General features: G+C 55.3%; 1 protein-coding gene across 1 annotated transcript; it reads right to left on the bottom strand.

Annotated features, from left to right (window-relative positions):
- Positions 1-1,415: 1,415 nt before the first annotated feature.
- LOC103173615 (vesicular glutamate transporter 1) lies at positions 1,416-18,360 on the bottom strand. The gene is made up of 12 exons (XM_042345171.1): positions 17,925-18,360; positions 8,451-8,703; positions 7,809-7,927; positions 7,031-7,145; positions 6,652-6,739; positions 5,444-5,530; positions 4,706-4,848; positions 3,927-4,076; positions 3,572-3,704; positions 3,199-3,309; positions 2,340-2,467; positions 1,416-1,789 (listed from the first exon to the last, which is right to left on the bottom strand). Exons 1-12 carry the CDS (start codon positions 17,984-17,986, stop codon positions 1,457-1,459), a joined length of 1,722 nt encoding a protein of 573 aa, XP_042201105.1. The 5' UTR covers positions 17,987-18,360; the 3' UTR covers positions 1,416-1,456.
- Between the last annotated feature and the right edge of the window lie 338 nt (positions 18,361-18,698).

The following is an 18,698-nucleotide window of genomic DNA, read 5'->3' as shown; positions in this document are numbered from 1 at the left end:
TGGGGGTGGGGTCCCACCCACACAGAGACCAACCCCCCCCCCACCCCTGCTCTCTCCGCAACACCCAACACACACGCACACACACACACAGACCCTCACCCACTCTCTCTGGGCGATCGTGGTCACCTAAGTGTTAGAGGGTCCGGGGGAGGACATGTTATTATTGCACTCGGTCACGCAAAGAGAGAGAGAGAAAGAGAGAGAGAATGAACGTGCGGTATGTTCCTATGTCTCTTGACCCTCACACACGCACACGCACGCACACGCGCACACGCACTGAAGACATTAAGGTCGAAATAAAATGGCTTCCTCTTACGATGGGAAAGATCAGAAAACCGCTCCTCTATCTCACACCGCGATCCCCCCTCTCCTTCCTCTTCCTCCTTCCTCCCTCCCTCTCTCTCTCTCATACCCTTTCGCTCTCTCTCTCTCTCTCTCTCTCTCTCTGCGGGTCCCAGCACTCAACCCCCTCACATCCCCCCCCCCCCCGCCCCCCGCCCCCCCCTCCACACGCACACACACACACACACCAAGTACGGAACTGACTGAACTACCGATATAGGAATATGTTCAACATTTGCATTGACGGACAGATACGCACACACACAGACACGGACAATCACACCCTCTCTCCGCCCCACACCCCCAAGGGCAACGAGTTGACCCACACATGGACCTACCCCAGAGAGGACTAGCCTTCCCTTCCCCCCCCCAACCCCCTTCCCCCTTATTTGATGCCCAACTCCCATTTCCTCTGCTCAAATACTGGACTGGGGGTGAAAACCCTTTGGCGGCACGGAAAGAGGCCATTCGGCCCAGTGGGTTACAGCCTGAGGAAAGGCGAGGGCAACACCTGAGGTTGGACCTCAAACGCCAACCCAAATATGCAATGAAGAAGGAGGGAGGGGAGGAGAAGAGTGTTTGGGAGGGAGGGATGGAGGGATGGGGGACATCAACGAGCCAACACACTGCCCCAATACCTAGTTACACTTCCAACGAATAACACATCAACTCCCCACCCCACCCCACCCCCCACCCCCCCAAAAAAACCCCCATACATATGGAGAGGTGGAAGAAATGGCTGCCGTGGCACTTCCTGTCCCCAGCAACTTCCTGGGCACATTTCTGAAGAAGGAAGATGACACGAAAGAAAAAAAATGGCCGGACCTGATTATAGGGTTTCTTTTTTTCTCTCTCTCTCTCTCTCTCTCTCTCTCTACAGACACATTTGGAAGAAACAAATAGTCGCGAGGAACGGGAATCTTTCACCTTCGCTCAAAGGGTAAAGCGAGGTGAGGTGACGTTGTCCATTAAACAATTGGTTACAGTACATAAAACTCTACACAAAATTCTTCTTCACAGATCTACTCCTCTTCCTCTCTCTCTCTCTCTCTCTCTCTTTCTCTCCCTCTCTCCCTTCCTTCCTCTCTCTCTCTCTCTCTCTCCTCGGATGTCTTCAAGATAGGTCCCTGTCCTTGGAACTTCCGTACATATATGAGTCCGTGCCCGGTTCTTGGACGAACTCTTCCTTCTTGTCCCATTCGGATGCCCATCCTCCGTTGACTACGTTGGTGGTGTTGGTGGCTCCGTAGCTGCTGGCGCCCAGGGTGATGTCCCCCGTCTCCTCCGCCAACTCGTCCTCGTGGATGAAGCCGCACTTCTCATCGCTCAGCTCCTCGGGTTCGGCCCACGGCTGCTTCTCCCCCGAGGCGAAGAGGCCGTAAAAGATCACCCCACCGTAGTGGACCAGAGAGGCTATGAGGAAGACGTATTGCCACTCTTCCCGGCTCTGGGCAAACAGAAAGCTGGAGGTTAGCGAGGGAAGCCGGAGGTTAGCGAGGGAAGCCGGAGGTTAGCGAGGGAAGCCGGAGGTTAGCGAGGGAAGCCTCACTCTGAGGGTCTCAGAGCCACTCCCGCATCTGTGCGGTTGTGTTGGTTGACCTCAGGGTGAGTGTCTGGCCTTTGAGGACAGGCAATGGGGACATATTCATCAACCTACTCCTGATCCCTGGTTGGCTGACATGCACTTGGATCTCAGAGGCCTGAGATGATGATGATAATAATAATAATACTTGCATTTAATGTTCCACCACCTTGTCACGTCGTCGAGACGTCTCAAAACGCTTCACAGGACGCACCGTGCATTTTGTGGCCAAGACGCGGCAGCCAGTTGCGCCCAGCGGCGCCCCTCAAACAGCCGTGGGTTGAGCGACCGCTGGCGAGGGAGGGGAGCGAGCATCGGAACGGACCCAGCGGGGGCAAAAGGGCGGGGGGAGTGGGATTGGAGTGGAGAGCCGAACTGATCCAAGTGTCGAGCCGCGAAGAGTTGTGTCGCTCACCTTGTGCTTAGTCATGGCTCCGACGATCAGGGGACACACCATCCCCGACAGCGTTCCCACCCCGTTAGACAACCCCATCAGGATGCTGGCGTACCGGGGCGCGATGTCCAGGTGATTCACGTTGAAACCTTTAGTGGAACGCACGGAGATCTTAACTACCGCCATTCCTCCACCGGAGCCTCTCTACCCCTCACCCCCATTCCCCCGCGCTCTCCCCCCCACCCCCCACCCCCCATCGTGTCTGTGCTGGGGCTCGCTCCCCCACACCGGAGCTCTATAATAATAACAATCCTCGTGCTTGATGCAGCGTGGTCGGGACGTCCCGAAGCGCTTCACGGGATCACACGGTAAAGCAAAGTGACCGCGTATTCGGCGGCCAAAGCGCGGCAGCCAATTGCGCTCAGCGGCGCCCCACCAACAGTTAACCGTTCGAGAGACCGCGTTTTTTTTTTTCTTTGAGGGATTGTCACCCCCCAGGAAAGTGATTCTCCCCGGTCGTCTAACAACCGGGTCGCTGTTCGGTAAACGGAGACGTGTGTGTGTGTGTGTGTGTGCGTGTGTGTGTGTGCGTGAGGTAGGAAACTTGCCGAAGGTCTCGCCCTGCTCGGGAATCGAACCCGGGTTGTCTCGCCGGCGAGGAGAATGTTCTAACCTAACTACGCTACGGGATAAGATGGACGAAAGAGGGCCCTTCGTCCACGAACTCCTTGTGACTGTGTTGATTTCACCACAAGTCTGTGCTGTCTTCCGTTCTAAGGCTAAGAGGTCCACCGGGCACAGACCGGGTGGGATTTCCTCAGACATTGTCGGGACGGATTAGATATTGAGGGGAGGACCGGACGGTGGAGGGAATGGTTACCTGATATAGCAAATCCACTGAAACCCACAGCGAGGACCAGGAAGGTGATGGAAACCGCTCTGGTGTGAGAGAATCCTACAACAAGCAGTAGAGTTGCCTCCATACCGAAGCCTTCGGGGGAGGAAACGGGGGTGAAGTGAGTTAAACAGAGACTTCCTCGTGGACCCAACAACAATATGGACCCAATATGGTGCCCTCCACATTCCTTCACATGATTTGGTTACACCGTCAGGACTACAGGATAGTTCTGCTGGGAACTGGGATAGTTCTGCTGTGTGTGTACGTGTGTGTGTGAGTGTGTGTAGGTGGGTGGGGTTGGGAGGGGGAGTGGGGGGGATGTAAGGAAACCCGGGTCCTCTCGCCGCCAACTCACCTCCGCAGTTCATCATTTTCCTGACATTTGTGGTTGACATGATGCGCCTGCTGCGGAGGTGGTCTGCGATCTGCCCGCCAATGGGCACCACGATGGTCATAACCAGGTGGGGCAACGCGGAGATCATGCCAACCTGCCACAGGGCCGAGAGAGAGGGGGCGTCAGATTGACAGCGGAGTAACAACGACGATGATGACGACGATTCGGACAGTGGAGCTCCCTGGCATCTCCCTCCCTCCCTCCCTCCCGCTCCGCCACCGTTAAGCGCTCCGAGACACTTTTCTGCAGCGCCCTTTCAGGCGGGTTTTCCCCCCCAAAACAGGAGACCCGTCTCTGAGTCGCGTTCGCGTCGCACCTTGCTGATCTCGAAGCCGAAGACCTCCTCAAAGTAAGCCGGCTGGCTGATCAGGAGCAGGTAGAAGGTCCAACTCCGGCAGAAGTTGGCCACGATGATGGCGTAGACGGGCATGGAGGTGAAGAACTTCCTCCAGGGAGCTTTGAATTTCTGTGGGGAGCGGGAAATAAGGACAGACGGACAGAGCGAGAGAGTGGGGGGGGGGGGACACAGCTACGTAGCTTCACGGTCCCCCGGCAGAACCCCGAAACGAAGCACGTGCCCCCCCCACCCCCCTCCCCCCACCCCACCGCCATCTTTCTCCACGCATCCTATTCTAGGATTCCATCTTGAAAAGGAAGAGGGGGAAGAGAGGGGGGAAGGGGAGAAGGGGAAGAGAGAGAGGGTGGGGGAGATGGGAAGAAAGGTTAGAGAGGGGGAGAGGGGGTGGAGGTGGTGAGAGGGTTGAGAGAGGGGAGAGTGTGGGTGGAGGGGGAAGAAAGAGGGTTGGGGGGGCTGAGAGGGGGAGATCGGGGTAGGGGGGGAAGAAAGAGGGGTAGAGATGGTGAGAGGGCAGAGAGGTGGCGAGAGTGGGGGAAGAGGAGTGAGTGGAGGTAGAGGGGGAATAAGAGGGGAGAGAGGGGAGAAGGGTAAGAGAGGGAGGCGAGGTGGTGAGAGAGAGGGGGAGAGATGATGAGAGGGGAGAGAGGGAGAGAGGGGGTAGATGGGGGGGGGGGGGGGGGGGAGTGGGGTGGAGGGGTTGAGGATGCCATTTGAGGGGAGTGACAAGCCCGACTTACCACGAGGGGATTCATCAGGTTGCCTCCTTCTCCGATGGCTTCCTCGATGTAGGTCCTCTCCTCCTGGGAGATGGTGGGATGGGCGGCCGGACTCTCGTACGAGACGAGCAGCCAGAAGGCGTACCAGATAACACCAAAGGTGCCTTCACACAGCACAGCACACAGCGCACTCTCACTCCCTCGCTCACTCGCTCGCTCGCTCTCTCGCTCTCACTCTCTCGCTCTCTCTCTCTCGCTCGCTCTCGCTCTCTCGCTCTCACTCGCTCTCACGCTCTCGCTCTCTCGCTCTCTCGCTCTCGCTCTCTCGCTCTCACTCGCTCTCACTCTCTCGCTCTCACTCTTCACTCTCTCGCTCTCTCTCGCTCTTTCTCGCTCGCTCTCTCGCTCTCACTCTCTTCGCTCTCTCGCTCTCTCTCGCTCTCACTCTCACTCTCTCGCTCTCACACTCTTCACTCTCTCGCTCTCTCTCGCTCTCACTCGCTCTCTCGCTCTCGCTCGCTCTCTCGCTCTCGCTCGCTCTCTCGCTCTCGGTCGCTCTCTCGCTCTCGCTCGCTCTCTCGCTCGCTCTCTCGCTCTCTCGCTCTCTCGTTCTCACTCTCTCGCTCTCACTCTCACTCTTCACTCTCTCTCGCTCTCTCGCTCTCACTCTCTCTCTCTCTCTCTCTCTCTCTCGCTCTCTCGATCTCTCTCTCTCACTCTCTCTCTCTCGCTCTCACTCCCACTCTCTCCGACACCTACCGTAGACGTAGAAGACGGAAGACCATCCGTGGTATTGGACGAGAATCCCCGCGAGAGGCATTGCCACCACCGCCCCAGCGTAGGAGCCTGAAGCCAACACAAACCGGTCACACACACACGCACACACCCGCCCCACCCCGCAACCCCCCCCCACCGCAGCAAAGCGCAGGAGCCACCCCCCCCCCCCGCCCCGCCCCGCAGCACGACTAACCTCCCTCCTCCCACGCATGCAATGCAACTAACCACAGGCAACAATGCGACCCACGTCCGCATGCGATGCAGCAGTATATAGTGCTGACGATCCGGCGTGTGACCCGGCGCCTGATCACGTCTTCGAGACGTCTCAAAGCGCTTCGCAGGACGTGCCGTAGAGCGGTAGTGACCGTGTGTTTTGTCGGCGACACGCGGCAGCCGATTGCGCCCCCAGCGGCGTCCCCACAAACAGCCGCGGATTGAGTGACCGAATTATTACTATTATTATTATTATTATTTTTGAAGGGATTATTACCCCAGAAAAGCCATCCGCCAATCGACTAGACCAGCCCCCAGCCCCCAACCCCCAAACCCCATCCCCCAGCCCCCAGGCCCCAACCCCCAGCCCCCAGGCCCCAACCCCCAGCCCCCAGGCCCCAGCCCCCAGCCCCTAACCCCTAAACCCCAAACCCCAGGCCCAGGCCCCAGCCCCCAGGCCCCAGCCCCCCAACCCCCAGCCCCCAACCCCCAAACCCCAAACCCCAGGCCCCAGGCCCAGCCCCCAGCCCCAACCCCCAAACCCAAACCCAGCCCCCAGGCCCAGGCCCCAAACCCCAAACCCCAAACCCCAGGCCCCAGCCCCCAGCCCCCAAACCCCAGCCCCAGGCCCCAGGCCCCAGCCCCCAGCCCCCAACCCCAAACCCCAAACCCCAGCCCCAGGCCCCAGCCCCAGGCCCAGCCCCCAAACCCCAGGCCCAGCCCCCAGGCCCAGGCCCCAACCCCCAGCCCCCAGGCCCCAGCCCACAACCCACAGCCCACAGCCCACAGCCCCCAGGCCCCAGCCCCCAGGCCCCAGCCCCCAACCCCCAGGCCCCAGCCCACAGCCCCCAGGCCCAGCCCCCTGGCCCCAGCCCACAGCCCCCAGTCCCCAAACCCCAGGCCCCAGGCCCCAACCCCCAGCCCCCAGCCCTCAGCCCCCAGCCCCCAGCCCTGCCCCGCGCAGACCCAGAACTCACCACAAAACGCCGTGGTAGCCAGTCTGCTTCGCTCTAGCGGAGGCGCCCACTTGCTCCAGATGCCATGGCAGGCCGGGTACGTGACGCCCTGCTCACACGCACACGCACACGCACACGCACACACACACACACATACACAACAACGACAAGGAGGAGATCAGAATCAGGAGGGCATAAGGATTTGCTGGCGGAAGGACATCCCAGTTCGTCTTCCACCATCTTGGCAGCCACTTGACATGTCGTGTCCCAAACTATACACGAGCCCCAGATATTATTTCCCAGCAGAAACCTGTCCGTTCAGGCTGCCTTGCCCAGCTGGGGAGGCGGGAGAGTGGGGGGAATTGGGGGGAGGAGAGTGGGGAAAGTAGGGGTCACTCACCTCCACCAACCCCTGTAGGATCCGCACCAATATCACGCAGCTGTAGTGGGTTCTCGCTGCCGGCGGGATCAACATGTTGAGGGAAGATGTCGCCACGATGGCCCACCCGAACACTCTGCCGGAGATAGGCAGCGAGAGGCAGGGTTACCCCCGTCGGCCTCCTGCGTAACCAAATCCTCACCACTCGCTTCGAATCCCTTCCCTCCCTGGCACCCTCACTTCCCTCCCCCCCCCACTCCCCTCTCCGACCTCCTCACACCCCACTCAACCAACCCAGCGCTCGACTGGCACCCACTGGCCTCCTGCTCGTCCCTCGCACCCGCCGTTCCCCCCCGGCCATCGGAGGTCGCGCCGTCAGCCATTGCGCCCCGAAACTCTGGAACTGTGCCGGCTCTTTGGAAGAGCTCAGGGGTTAGAGCACTCGCCTCACAAGCCAGAGGACCTGGGTTCGATTCCCAGATGATGGAGAAGCCCCACTCCCCCCCACCGCTCTGTCCCCATATCCTTCCAATTTTTTTTCCTCTTCCAGTAGCTCTCCAATTCCCCTTTGAACGTCGAATCTGTTTCCACCAGACAATCCCTAACAATAATTGTTAGGTCAGGGGATCAGGGGATATGGGGGGAAAATTCGAGTTGATCTTATAGAATGGCAGAACAGGCTCAAGGGGCTGAATGGCCTCCTCCTGTTTCTATGTATCTGGAAGGAAGTTTTTCTATCTCTCCCTCTCGCTCTCTCTCTACCGGTTTCCTGGATGACAATTCCTTGGGATGTGCTCACCTGTTGGCAGCAAACCTCTGGGAGATGTAGCCTCCAGGGATCTGTGTGACAATGTAGCCCCAGAAGAAGGAACCATGGATCATCCCCACTGTCTCTGGCTCCCAGTTGAACTTTGCTTTCTGCGGAGAGAGAGAGAGACAGAGAGAAAGAGGGAGAGAGAGAGAGAGAGAGGAGAGTGACATCTGTTACTCCACATGGAACCTCCTGGTCAAGAAACAAAACGAGCGGGAAAACGTGGAGAGGGCGACTGTGACTTGTCCTTCCATACTGAATAGTTCTGCGTTGGGACAGAGAGTAACTCTGGGAGTGTGGACGGACGCACAGTGCAGAGGGACCTTTATTGCGTCTCTAACCCTGACCTGGGAGTGTAGTGACTGTGTTACTGTGTCTCTAACCCTGACCCGGGAGTGTGGACGGACGCACAGTGTAGCGTTGCTCTCGCTTGGGAGACTTAGGCAGTGCGGAGGGAAGTTTACTCTATCTCCAACCCTGACCGGGGAATTGCCAATGTATAGGGAGCATTGGCAATTCCCAGGTCAACACATCTCCTCTCTCTCTCTCTCTCTCTCTCCCCTCCCTCTCTCTCTCTCTCTCTCTCTCCCTCTCCCCCCCTCTCTCTCGCTCTCTCTCTCGCGCTCTCACCTCCATGACCAGCTTGCCGTTCCTGTATTCGGTGTTGTTGTTCACCATGCTGACGATGGCCACTCCAAGGTTGCAGCGGATCCCGAAGGAGATGCAGAAGCCGAGGCCACTCATGATGGCGATGATGTATCTCCGTGGGAGGCCACAGCAGGTGCAGTCCAGCACCGGCTTACGTTTCTCCTGTACCTCCACTGCCCGACCCTCCTCCGTCAGCTCAATTGTCTCCCCCGTTTTCTGCCGTCGCTCGAGGAGCCTAGAATTAGGAATAATTAATAATCACATCAATAGTAATATTAATAGTGCGTAACAATAATTCATCGCATTCATAATTGATCGTTTGTAGTACGGGTCAATAATACGCGATGGACAATCGTCAACGATAATAAGTAATCAATAATAACCAACGATACTTAATAATACTTAATAAGAAGAATTAATAATAATTAGTAATAATTGATAATAATCCTTACATTTGATACGGCGCCTTATCACGTCTTCGAGACGTCTCAAAGCGCTTCACAGAACGTACTGTAAAGTGTAGTGACTGTGGCGAGTGACCAAATTACTTACCCCCAAAAGTAAATCGATCCACCAATTGACTAACAACCGGGTTCCTACTGACTGCTGGTAACCAGAGGCGTGTGGGTGTGTGTGTGTGGGTGTGGGTGTGTGGGGGGGGGGTGGGGGTGGAGTAAGGAAACTTGTCCAAGGTTTCGCCCTGACCCGGGAATCGAACCCGGGTCCTCTCGCTCGCGAGGAGAGGGCTCTAACCCCTGAGCTACGAGGACTCCAACGGATCTCCTTATCCCAATGAAACACCTTCCCCCCCAGCGCTGCACTGGAGCATCAGCCTTGAGACCTTGAGACCTCAGAGTCCCTTTACGGGGCTCGACCCCGCAATCTTCTGACCGAGAGGCGAGAGGGTGGCTAATTGAAACGGGGTGACGGTGGGGGGGGGGGGGAAAGAGGGAAGAGAGAGGGGGGAAGGGAAGGGAAGGGAGAGTGATATTCCTGTGACACAATCCAAATCAAGTCAAATCAATCCAAATCTCTGAATAATATGGTGTCCTCTGTCGAGGTATTTGGCGTTTCGAACCGTTTCGACCAGGAACGAGAGCGAGAGAGAGAGAGAGAGAGAGAGAGAACGACAGAGAGAGCGACAGAGAGAGCGACAGAGAGAGCGAGAGAGAGAGCGACAGAGAGAGCTCAAATCCCTTCTCTTTTTGGACATCTCCACGGTATCTTTAACGTCCACCTCAACAGGCAGACGGGGAGAGAGGTTCAATGACCTTATCCTCTGCAATCCTTACCACCCCCACGAGTCAAGCGCAGAGCCCTGGTTCATCACTCCACGGTCTTGCTCCCCCCCTCCTACCCCTCCGACCTCCTAACCCCCATATCAGTCCGTCCTTCCCCACCGCTTGGCCTCCTTCAGGTCTCAGCCACCCCACGCACGCGGGAAGTCTGTCCCGCAATCCCTCTGCCTGGCCCCCCCCCCCGCCCCCCACCACTCTCTTGCCTCCTCCAAGTCCGGTCTAAAGGCCTTCCTCTTCGACCCCGTGGTCTCGACCACCCTCGAAGGGGTTTGAGGCCGCAGCCTTCTGACCCCGAGGCAAGAGAGAGTGAGCCGACTGAGCCGGGTTGAGACAGAATAACAGTGAATTAAATATTAATAATAATAATAATAATCCTTGTATTCGATACAGCGCCTTATCGCCTCTTCGAGACGTCTCAAAGCGCTTCACAGGGTGGGCTGTAAAGTGTAGTGACTGTGTGATTCGTGGGCGAAACGCGGCAGCCAATTGTGCCCGGCAGCGACCCCACAAACAGCTGGGGATTGAGCGACCAAATTATTATTATTTATATATATATTATGGGTTGGGGTGGTGGGTGGGGGTGGGGGGGGGTGGGGGTGGGGGAGGTGGGGGCGGTGGGGGGGTGGGGGGGTGTTGGAGAGTGGGGAAAGGGAACGATGAGGGAGTTCAGACGATGTGTGCACAGAGCAAACAGATTGATGACCTCAAACCTCTCGTGGGATTACCACACAGTAATCAGTGGCCCTCTCCCCCCCCTCCCTACCCCCACACCACCACCGCCCCCCCCACCCCCCACCCCACCCCCACCCCCACCCCCAGTCACTCAACGGAATTGGGTTTCTGCTATTAATCTCATTCTGAATGGAATGAACCGAATGTTCGGAGCCGCGACGATAAATACGGTTTGACACAGCCTCTCAAAGCGCTGCACCGGATACGCTGTAGAGCGTAGTGACTGCGTGTTCGGCGGGCCAAACCCCGGCAGCCGAGTGCGCCCCACAAACAGCCGTGGATCGAGTGACCATTTGAGGGGTTATTACCCACCCCCACCCCCCCCACAACCCCCCCCCCTCCCGGAAAGCGTACGCGCCAATCGGACCCGGGTCCCCTCGCGCGCGAGGCGAGGGCTCTAACCCCTGAGCTACAGGGACTCCATGAAGAGTAAACGGGCGTTGTTTTAACCTCATGGTAAGGCTCGCGCCGTCCTGTTCAGTTTTGTATTGCTCACGTCTTCCTGTCTGTGCTAAGCATTTGCATGTCAATGGTCACAATGACAACAAAAGCAAACGGCGCGTTGGAATGATCCAACAACAGCTCTCGCGTGAGCCTTGACACGGACTGTACAACACGGAAACAGGGCCATCCGGTGCAACTGGTCCTGGTCTGTGTTTATATGCACTACACGAGTGGAGCCCCTGTAGCTCAAGCGAGAGGATCTGGGTTCGATTCGCGGGCAGCGCCAAATGTTGGGCAGGTTTCCTTCACACCCCCCAACCCCCCCCACCCACACACACACACACGCACACACACGCACACGCGCACACGCGCGCGCGCCTCTGTTTTCCCAGCAGTAATTAGGAACCTGGTTGTCAGTGGATTGGCGGAACACTTTGATAAACCCGATAATAAACCCCTCAAACGACGCAAACTAAAAAAACTAGTTCCTCCCAAGTTCTCTCTTGGATCCTCCAGTCACTATCCGATGGCTGTGTACGCCACAGAGGTGCCTCGAAAGCGCTTTGCTGGAATTTCTGTGAAGCGTAGTGACTGTGTATTTCTTGGGGGGTGGGTGGGGGTGGGGGGTGGGGTGTCTGACCCGTGTGAAAACCCATCACCGTGGCTTAAGAGTCTCCAAACCCAACTGAGAATTCCCCACATCCCACCTACACCTGGAAACCTCCAGAGAGAGAGATGGTTGGGATGGAATGCGCTCTCTCTCTCTCTTTCTCCCTGGAGGGACGCCCCCCCCCACCCGCTCACCTAATTCCGGAGAGTATTAGGCGCAGGTTGGCGAGAGCCAAGGCTCGTGGGTGGGGGGCGGGGAGGGTGGGGAGCCCAGACTGTGCGTTGGGGGTAACCGCTGGAGTCTAACCAGCTACACCCACACATAGCTCGGCCGTCGAGAGAGAGAGAGAGAGAGAGAGAGAGAGAGAGAGCGCTGTCTGGCCAAGCTTTCCCACCGCTTGTCCGGCCAGGACCTCCCACCTCCCCCCCTGATCGTTGGCTTTGCGACGGGCTGCGGAGGAGGAGGAGGAGGAGGCGTTGGAGACTGTGAGCTGCTCTGAGACGATCCGACACCACAAGACACTGGAGCCAACGCAAACGTTATTTATAGAATTAAAACCACAGAGGCTCTCAGCGCAGAACAAGGTCATTCAGCCTATCATGTTTGCGCTGTCTCTTGCGAGAGCGATCATTTGAGTCCCCGCTCCGTGCGTCTACTGCTATATATATATAATATATATATATATCTCGACGCCGGATTCGGTGCGTCTTCTATTTGTCGCGCAAAACAGACAGTCACAGCAAAATAAAAGCGCTGCGTTCCTGCAGCTCAGGGGTTAGAGCGAGAGAAAACCGGGGTTCGATTCCCGGGAGGGTCAGGGCAAAAGCTCAGGCGAGTTTCCTTACTCCACACGCGCACACGCACCCGGACACGCACACGCACGCGCGCACGCGCGCACACAAACGCGCGCACGCCTCTGTTGACCCGGCAGTAAGTCAGAAGCCTTTTTCCAGGGGGTTACAAAATTGTGCAGCATTTGACCCGGCGCCTCGTCACGTCTCCGAGCCGCCTCAAAGCGCTCCGCGGGACGCGTCGCCGCAAAGCGTAGCGACCGCGTGCCGTGCCGTGCGGAGCGAAACGCGGCAGCCGACTGCAGTGGATCGAGTCACCACGTTTTTAATTCATCTATTTATTTACTCGGAAGGGATTATTACCCCCAAAAGTAATCCCATCCACCGCTCGACTAACAACCGGGTTCCTACTGACCGCTGGTAACCAGAGGCGCGCGCGGGTGTGTGTGCGGTGTGCGTGCGTGTGCGTGTGTGTGTGTGTGGGTGTGGAGTAAGGAAACTTGCTGAAGATTTCACCCCGACCCGGGAATCGAACCCGGGTCCTCTCGCGTGCGAGGCGAGGGCTCTGACCACTACCCTACGCTGCAGGACTCTACGCTGCAGTAACCCTCTACGGAGGTCTGTCCTTGTTCGCCGTTCGCCGTTGTCTCGCAGCGCTAATTTACGACAGAGATTCGTTGTCGAAATAGATTTGGTCTCGTTTAAGACTCTGCAAAATATTTCTCTTATTCCTGATTAAATTGCGTGTTTCCTAACCCCCACACCCCCCCCCCAACTCTCTCCCCTACCCCCCCCCACCCCCACCCCCACGATCCCCACCGCGTCCCCCGCCCCCCAAAAACACACACACCTGCCACGAACTGACCCCCTCTCAGGAATAATTGGACGCTTTTTCAGTGCTCCGTGTATTTGCTCAGGTGCTCACCAGACTTGGACCCCTCCTGTACTCCTTTATTACCCCCCTGCCCTGCCCCCCCCTCCCCTGCCCCCCCCTCCCCTGCCCCCCCCTCCCCTGCCTCCCCCTCCCCTGTCCCCCCCATCGGGACCACCCACCGTCAACACAATATAAACCTTCTGTCTGATTCAACGCCTTTCACGCCTCAAAGTGCTTCACTGTAAAGCGTAGTGACTGTTGTCAGCCAATTTGCGCACTGCACCCGTCCTCTGAGACGCCGTCCTGTGTGAAGGGCACCGTGTCAAACGCGCGCGCACCCACACTGTCACGCGCACACAAGCACGCACGCACTTACACGCTCAGATACACACTCACACCTGCTCACACACATCCACCACACTCACCCACGCACACGCGCACACACACGCGCGCACGCGCACACGCACACGCACACACACGTTTGCAATATTCATGCAGTCAAATAGAGGCAGTGTGAGCGAGAGAGAGAGAGAGAGAGCGAGAGAGAGAGAGAGAGAGAGAGAGAAAGAGAGAGAGAGAGATGGACGCACTCCAGGTAATCTTATGGCATTAAGTTGTTAGACTGCGGTGTTATGGAAGATTGGATCTCAGAGAGAAAAAAACATTTTCATAAAGCCGGCAATCTCTTAATGTCCGGGGCGGCGGCTCACAGTTTGTATGTGTGTCTCAGCCTTTGCTCTGTGGAAAATCCGGAACTCAACACCCCACTCCCCTGCGATGAAACACGCAGACTTTAAAGCAGTCTGACATTACCTAACCCACACTGGGATTAGACTAATACGCCCAAGGCCGAGGGAATAATCACCCGTTACCAACATAGCTTTAAATCTCAAATACCCACGGCTTGACGCGCGGTGCCAGCTGTCTAACACAGCCAGCGTTTGAGCCTCGTTCCGTACTCCTACCGCTCTACGCGGCTGTCGCGCGCGATCGAGCCCTCGCCTCGCAAGCGAGAGGACCCGGGATCGATTCCCGGGTTGGGGCGAAACCTTAGGCAAGTTTCCTTACTCCCCCCCACACCCCCCCCCCCCCCCACACACACACACACACAACTCTGTGTACTCAGCAGTCAGTTGTTAGTCGATTGGTGGATCGCTTTCTGGGGGTAATAATTCCTCAATCCACGACTGTTTGTGGGGACGTGGCTGAGCGCAATATTGGCTGCCGGGTTTCGCCCACAAAATACACAGTCACTACACTTTGCAGTGGATCCTGTGAAGCGCTTTGAGACGTCTCGAAGACGGGATAAGGCACCGGGTCAAATTGCGAGGATCAGTTGATGCAGCACAGTTGCCACACAAAGGTGGAGATGGAGAGGGAGAGGGGGAGGGGGAGGGCGATACTGTGGGGGAGAGGGGAGCAACAGAGGGGGAGAGAGGGCAAGTGGGGGAGAGGGAGAGACGGAGGGAGAGCGTGCGCAATGGAGGGAGAGAGACGGGGGGTGGAGAGAGCATAATAAAACACACACTGCCCCACCCCTCTCCAGATTAGATTACAATACAATACAATACAATACAATACAATACAATACAAATTCTGGTATATTTACACAGCGTCTTTCATGTCGGGAGTTCATGAAAGGCACTTAGCATCTGAGCTGGAGTGGGGGGGGTGTGGGGGGGAAGGGGTGGTGTGGGAGGGGGAGAGGGGTGTGTGTGTGGGGGGGGGGGGAAGGAATGTGTGCGGAGGGGGAAAGAAGACCGAAAGTGCGGTCAAAGAAAAAGGTCTTGAGATTTCTCAGATATCCCCACAAGATTTTGTTACCCATTTCCAGTATATGGATCGACTGAATGAATAAATGAATTTGAAACTCCCACGAGAGGAGGATCTGTGTTAATGTGTGTGTTAATGTGTGTGTGTGCGTTAGTGTGTGTGTGTGTCAATGTAGTGCGTGTCTGAAGTGTTAATGTGTGTGTGTTAACGTATGAGTGTGTCAATGTGTGTTAATGTGTGTGTGTTAATGTTGTGTGTCTTAGTGTGTGTATTAGTATACGTGTTACAGTGTGTGTGTGTTAATGTGTGTGTGTTAGTGTGTGTTAGTGTGTGTATTAGTATATGTGTTACAGTGTGTGTGTGTGTTAATGTGTGTGTGTTAGTGTGTGTGTTAATGTGTGTGTGTTAGTGTGTGTTAATGTGTGTGTGTTAGTGTGTGTGTTAATGTGTGTGTGTTAGTGTGTGTGTGTGTGTTAATGTGGTGTGTGTCTGAAACGTTAATATGTGTGTGTTTATGTGCGAGTGTGTGCGCGCGTGTGTGTGTGTGTGTTAACGTCGGTGCGTTAATGCGTGTGTGTGTGTGCATTAATGTGTGAGTGTGTGGGTGTGTTTGTGTGTGTTAAGGTGTATTAATTTTAATGGAGACGGCAGCTGTCAAAGGAAAAAAAAGATGTAAGTCGATTCGATCAAAGGTTTCGAAAGGTTATGAATTATGTAATAGGCTATCGTTTTGGAAAGTCATTCACTCCCCATTACTGTAACTTCCATGAGAGATATTATAAGTAATGTGATTATAATCCTTGCAAATTGAGGCTTACACACACACATATACTCCCACACACCCACCCACACACCCCCCCCACACACACACAACAAATACAATTGAACAAAGTCCCTGTTTCAATTGTCAGAACCGGGTACGGATGTTAGTAATAGTAGTAATAATCTTTGCGCTCGATACAGCGCCTTATCACGTCGTCGAGACGTCCCAAAGCCCTTCGCAGAACGTACTGTGAAGTGGGTGACCGTGTGTTTCGGGGGCGAAACGCGACAGCAGTGTCCCCCCACCCTCTCCCCCACACCCCCCCACACCCCCACCCACACACACACACACACACAAACAGCCGTGGGAGTGAGTGACCGTTTTTATTCGGGTGCGGAAATATCTCGACAGATGGGACGAGATCCCGAACCTTCCCGCAACGGATTAAAGGCTCCAGTTAATTTTTTTTTTGCCTACAGTGACCGGGGATGGGAGCGGATCCATTTGACTTTGAAATAACAGTGCGGTGTTAGGTTTCCAACCAGAATTTCCTCCTCTCTCTCTCCCTCTCCCCATCCCCCCACCCCCCCCCCGCCCCCCCGCCCACCACCCCCTACCCGTCAGGGCTTTGGCTTGCAAGGTTAACAGCAGCTGAGTGGGAGGATTCCCTGCCAGAAAAATATAATTGGGGTGGGAGAGGGGAGGAGAAGTGGGGTGTCGACCCTTTCCGAAGGGGATACGGGGATGTCGATCGTTTAAAAAAAAATGCGACGCCTCGTTTATTATTGATCGTTCCCAGATAACACAGTGTCAACCAAAAAAAACACTCGGTGGCCCTCGAAACACACGGTACGTACAGCGTATCCTGTGAAGCGCTTTGAGATGTCTCGACGACGACGCGATCAAACAAAAGGACGATTCATATACTATTACGGTGATTATTCGAGTGTGGCGGAGGTACGCAGTACGATTGCATTTATTTCTCCCCCTTTCCCCCCACTCCCACCTTCGGCCCAAGTGCAAAAAGTGAGCAATTTAACAAATTAGCAAACGGGGAGAATGTCCTACAATGAATGAATGAGCTGCAAAGGGGCAAATTGATGGAGGAAATCAGGTGTAAGTCGGAACTGGGGGAAAAGGTGGAGTGAATCTTCTATGTAAAAGACCGTTATACAGCGCTTTATTTATTCTATTTTCTGCCCAATTTTCGTTGGTTAGTGGAAGAATTCAAATGGGAGAAATACAACTCACTGTTCACTGGACACACACACACACGTACACACACACACACACACACACACACACACGTATACACACACACACACACACACACATGCGCACACAAATTTCAATCGTCGGGATCCGGCACTGATGTTATTAATAATAATAATAATAATAATAATAATAATAATAATAATAATAATAATAATAATAATCCTCGCATTTGACACAGCGCCTTATCACGTCGTTGAGACATCTCAAAGCACAGGATGCGCTGTAAAGCGAATTGACTGTTTTTTTTTGTGGGCGAAATTAGTTTCCTCAATACTATTGCACCTTTGGGGGTTAGTCATAAAAACAACACGAGCCCAGTGTGGGTGTGTGATATGTGTGGCAGACGGGAGGGGAGAGAGGAGAAGGGTAAATAGATAGTACATGGATTTTTATCATTAACGTACACAGGGATTCAAAAAACCGTATCCTTTCCCCCCTCTGAGGGAAAAAGGGGGAGGAATTGTAACCGCGATTCACGAACAAAAATTGACCGACACCGGAAAAAAAGAAACGGATTTCTTTTCTTCCGAGCGGCAATATAATAATGACAATAACCCTTGCATTTGATGCAGCGCCTTATCACGTCGTCGAGACATCTCCCAGCGCTTCACGGAATATACCGCCAAGTGTAGTGACTGCGTATTTTGTGGGTGGGGGGCGCGCAACGCGGCGGCCAATTGCGCAAACAGTCGTGGATCGAGGGACCGAATTATGATGATTATTTTTTTGATCCCAAATTATTTTTGAAGGGATTGTTATCCCCAGATAAACAATTTCCCCCCAATCGACTACCGCTGGGAAGCAAAGAAACCAAACCACACTGCGGAGGGAACCGACCGTATGGTTTTCGTGGGCGTAAACGGTCGGTACAAAAAAACGAACGGTAAAACGCTCACCTGTGAAGACGTCCCAAGGTGTCGCCCGTCAATTTCCTCAGTTCATCCTTTCGTATCTCCATGATTTTTGCTGCCCTTCTCCTCCTCCTCCCCCCACCCCCCACCACCTCCGCCCACCACCACCGAAAGGAATGGGTTGCTCCTTAAATAAACTTTGAGATGAAATGGGATGAGAGTTCCTCTTCAAACGATTGAACACTTGAACATTGCCGGAGTTAAAGGCAACGTAACGAGAGACCCAACGCAAGGGAGCGAGAGAACAAGCACAAGTTCCCAAAGTCACCTTTGTTTTTCTGGTTGTTTTTTGGCTCCGGATTTGACACGGATCTATACCACAAGACGAGAGTCCCATTCGGTGCAAGACGGATGCATTATTCCTGGACGCGCGTGTGTTGCGCGCGCGCGTGCGTGCGTGCGTGTGTGTTGAGTGTGTGTGTGTGTGAGTGCGTTTGAGAGTGCGAGGAGGAAAGAGAGGGTAGCGGTTTGGGTGGTAGGGGGAAGGGGGAGAGAGCGAGAGAGAAAGAGAGAGAGAGAGGGAGGGAGGGAGAGATGGATCAAGTTTCTTTCGATTGATTCATCGTGGTAAGCGAACACATCAGCTTTGCCGGGAGCTGTAAGTCCTTTGGATAAGCCGGTTCCAAGCGTGCCATCCGATTGCAGGAAGACAGGGAGACGGAGAGCGAGCGAGCGAGAGGGAGAGAGAGAGGGAGAGAGGGGGAGAGAGAGAGCGCGAGACGCAGACGATGTGTTGCGGTGTGGCGTACAGTACGGCTC

This window comes from Callorhinchus milii, unplaced genomic scaffold, assembly GCF_018977255.1.
Source record: "Callorhinchus milii isolate IMCB2004 unplaced genomic scaffold, IMCB_Cmil_1.0 Scaffold31, whole genome shotgun sequence".
NCBI lineage: Eukaryota > Metazoa > Chordata > Chondrichthyes > Chimaeriformes > Callorhinchidae > Callorhinchus > Callorhinchus milii.
This window is presented reverse-complemented; position numbering and strand designations above follow the sequence as displayed.

Bases quoted from the DNA above. Each gene is read 5' to 3' on its own strand.
- LOC103173615 (XM_042345171.1), bottom strand. From the start codon at position 17,986: ATGGAGATACGAAAGGATGAACTGAGGAAATTGACGGGCGACACCTTG. The intron at 5,531-6,651 runs GTGAGTTCTGGG...TGTTGGCTTCAG, and splicing joins GGCTACCACGGCGTTTTGTG to GCTCCTACGCTGGGGCGGTG. The intron at 4,077-4,705 runs GTAAGTCGGGCT...CGCTCCCCACAG, and splicing joins ACCTGATGAATCCCCTCGTG to AAATTCAAAGCTCCCTGGAG.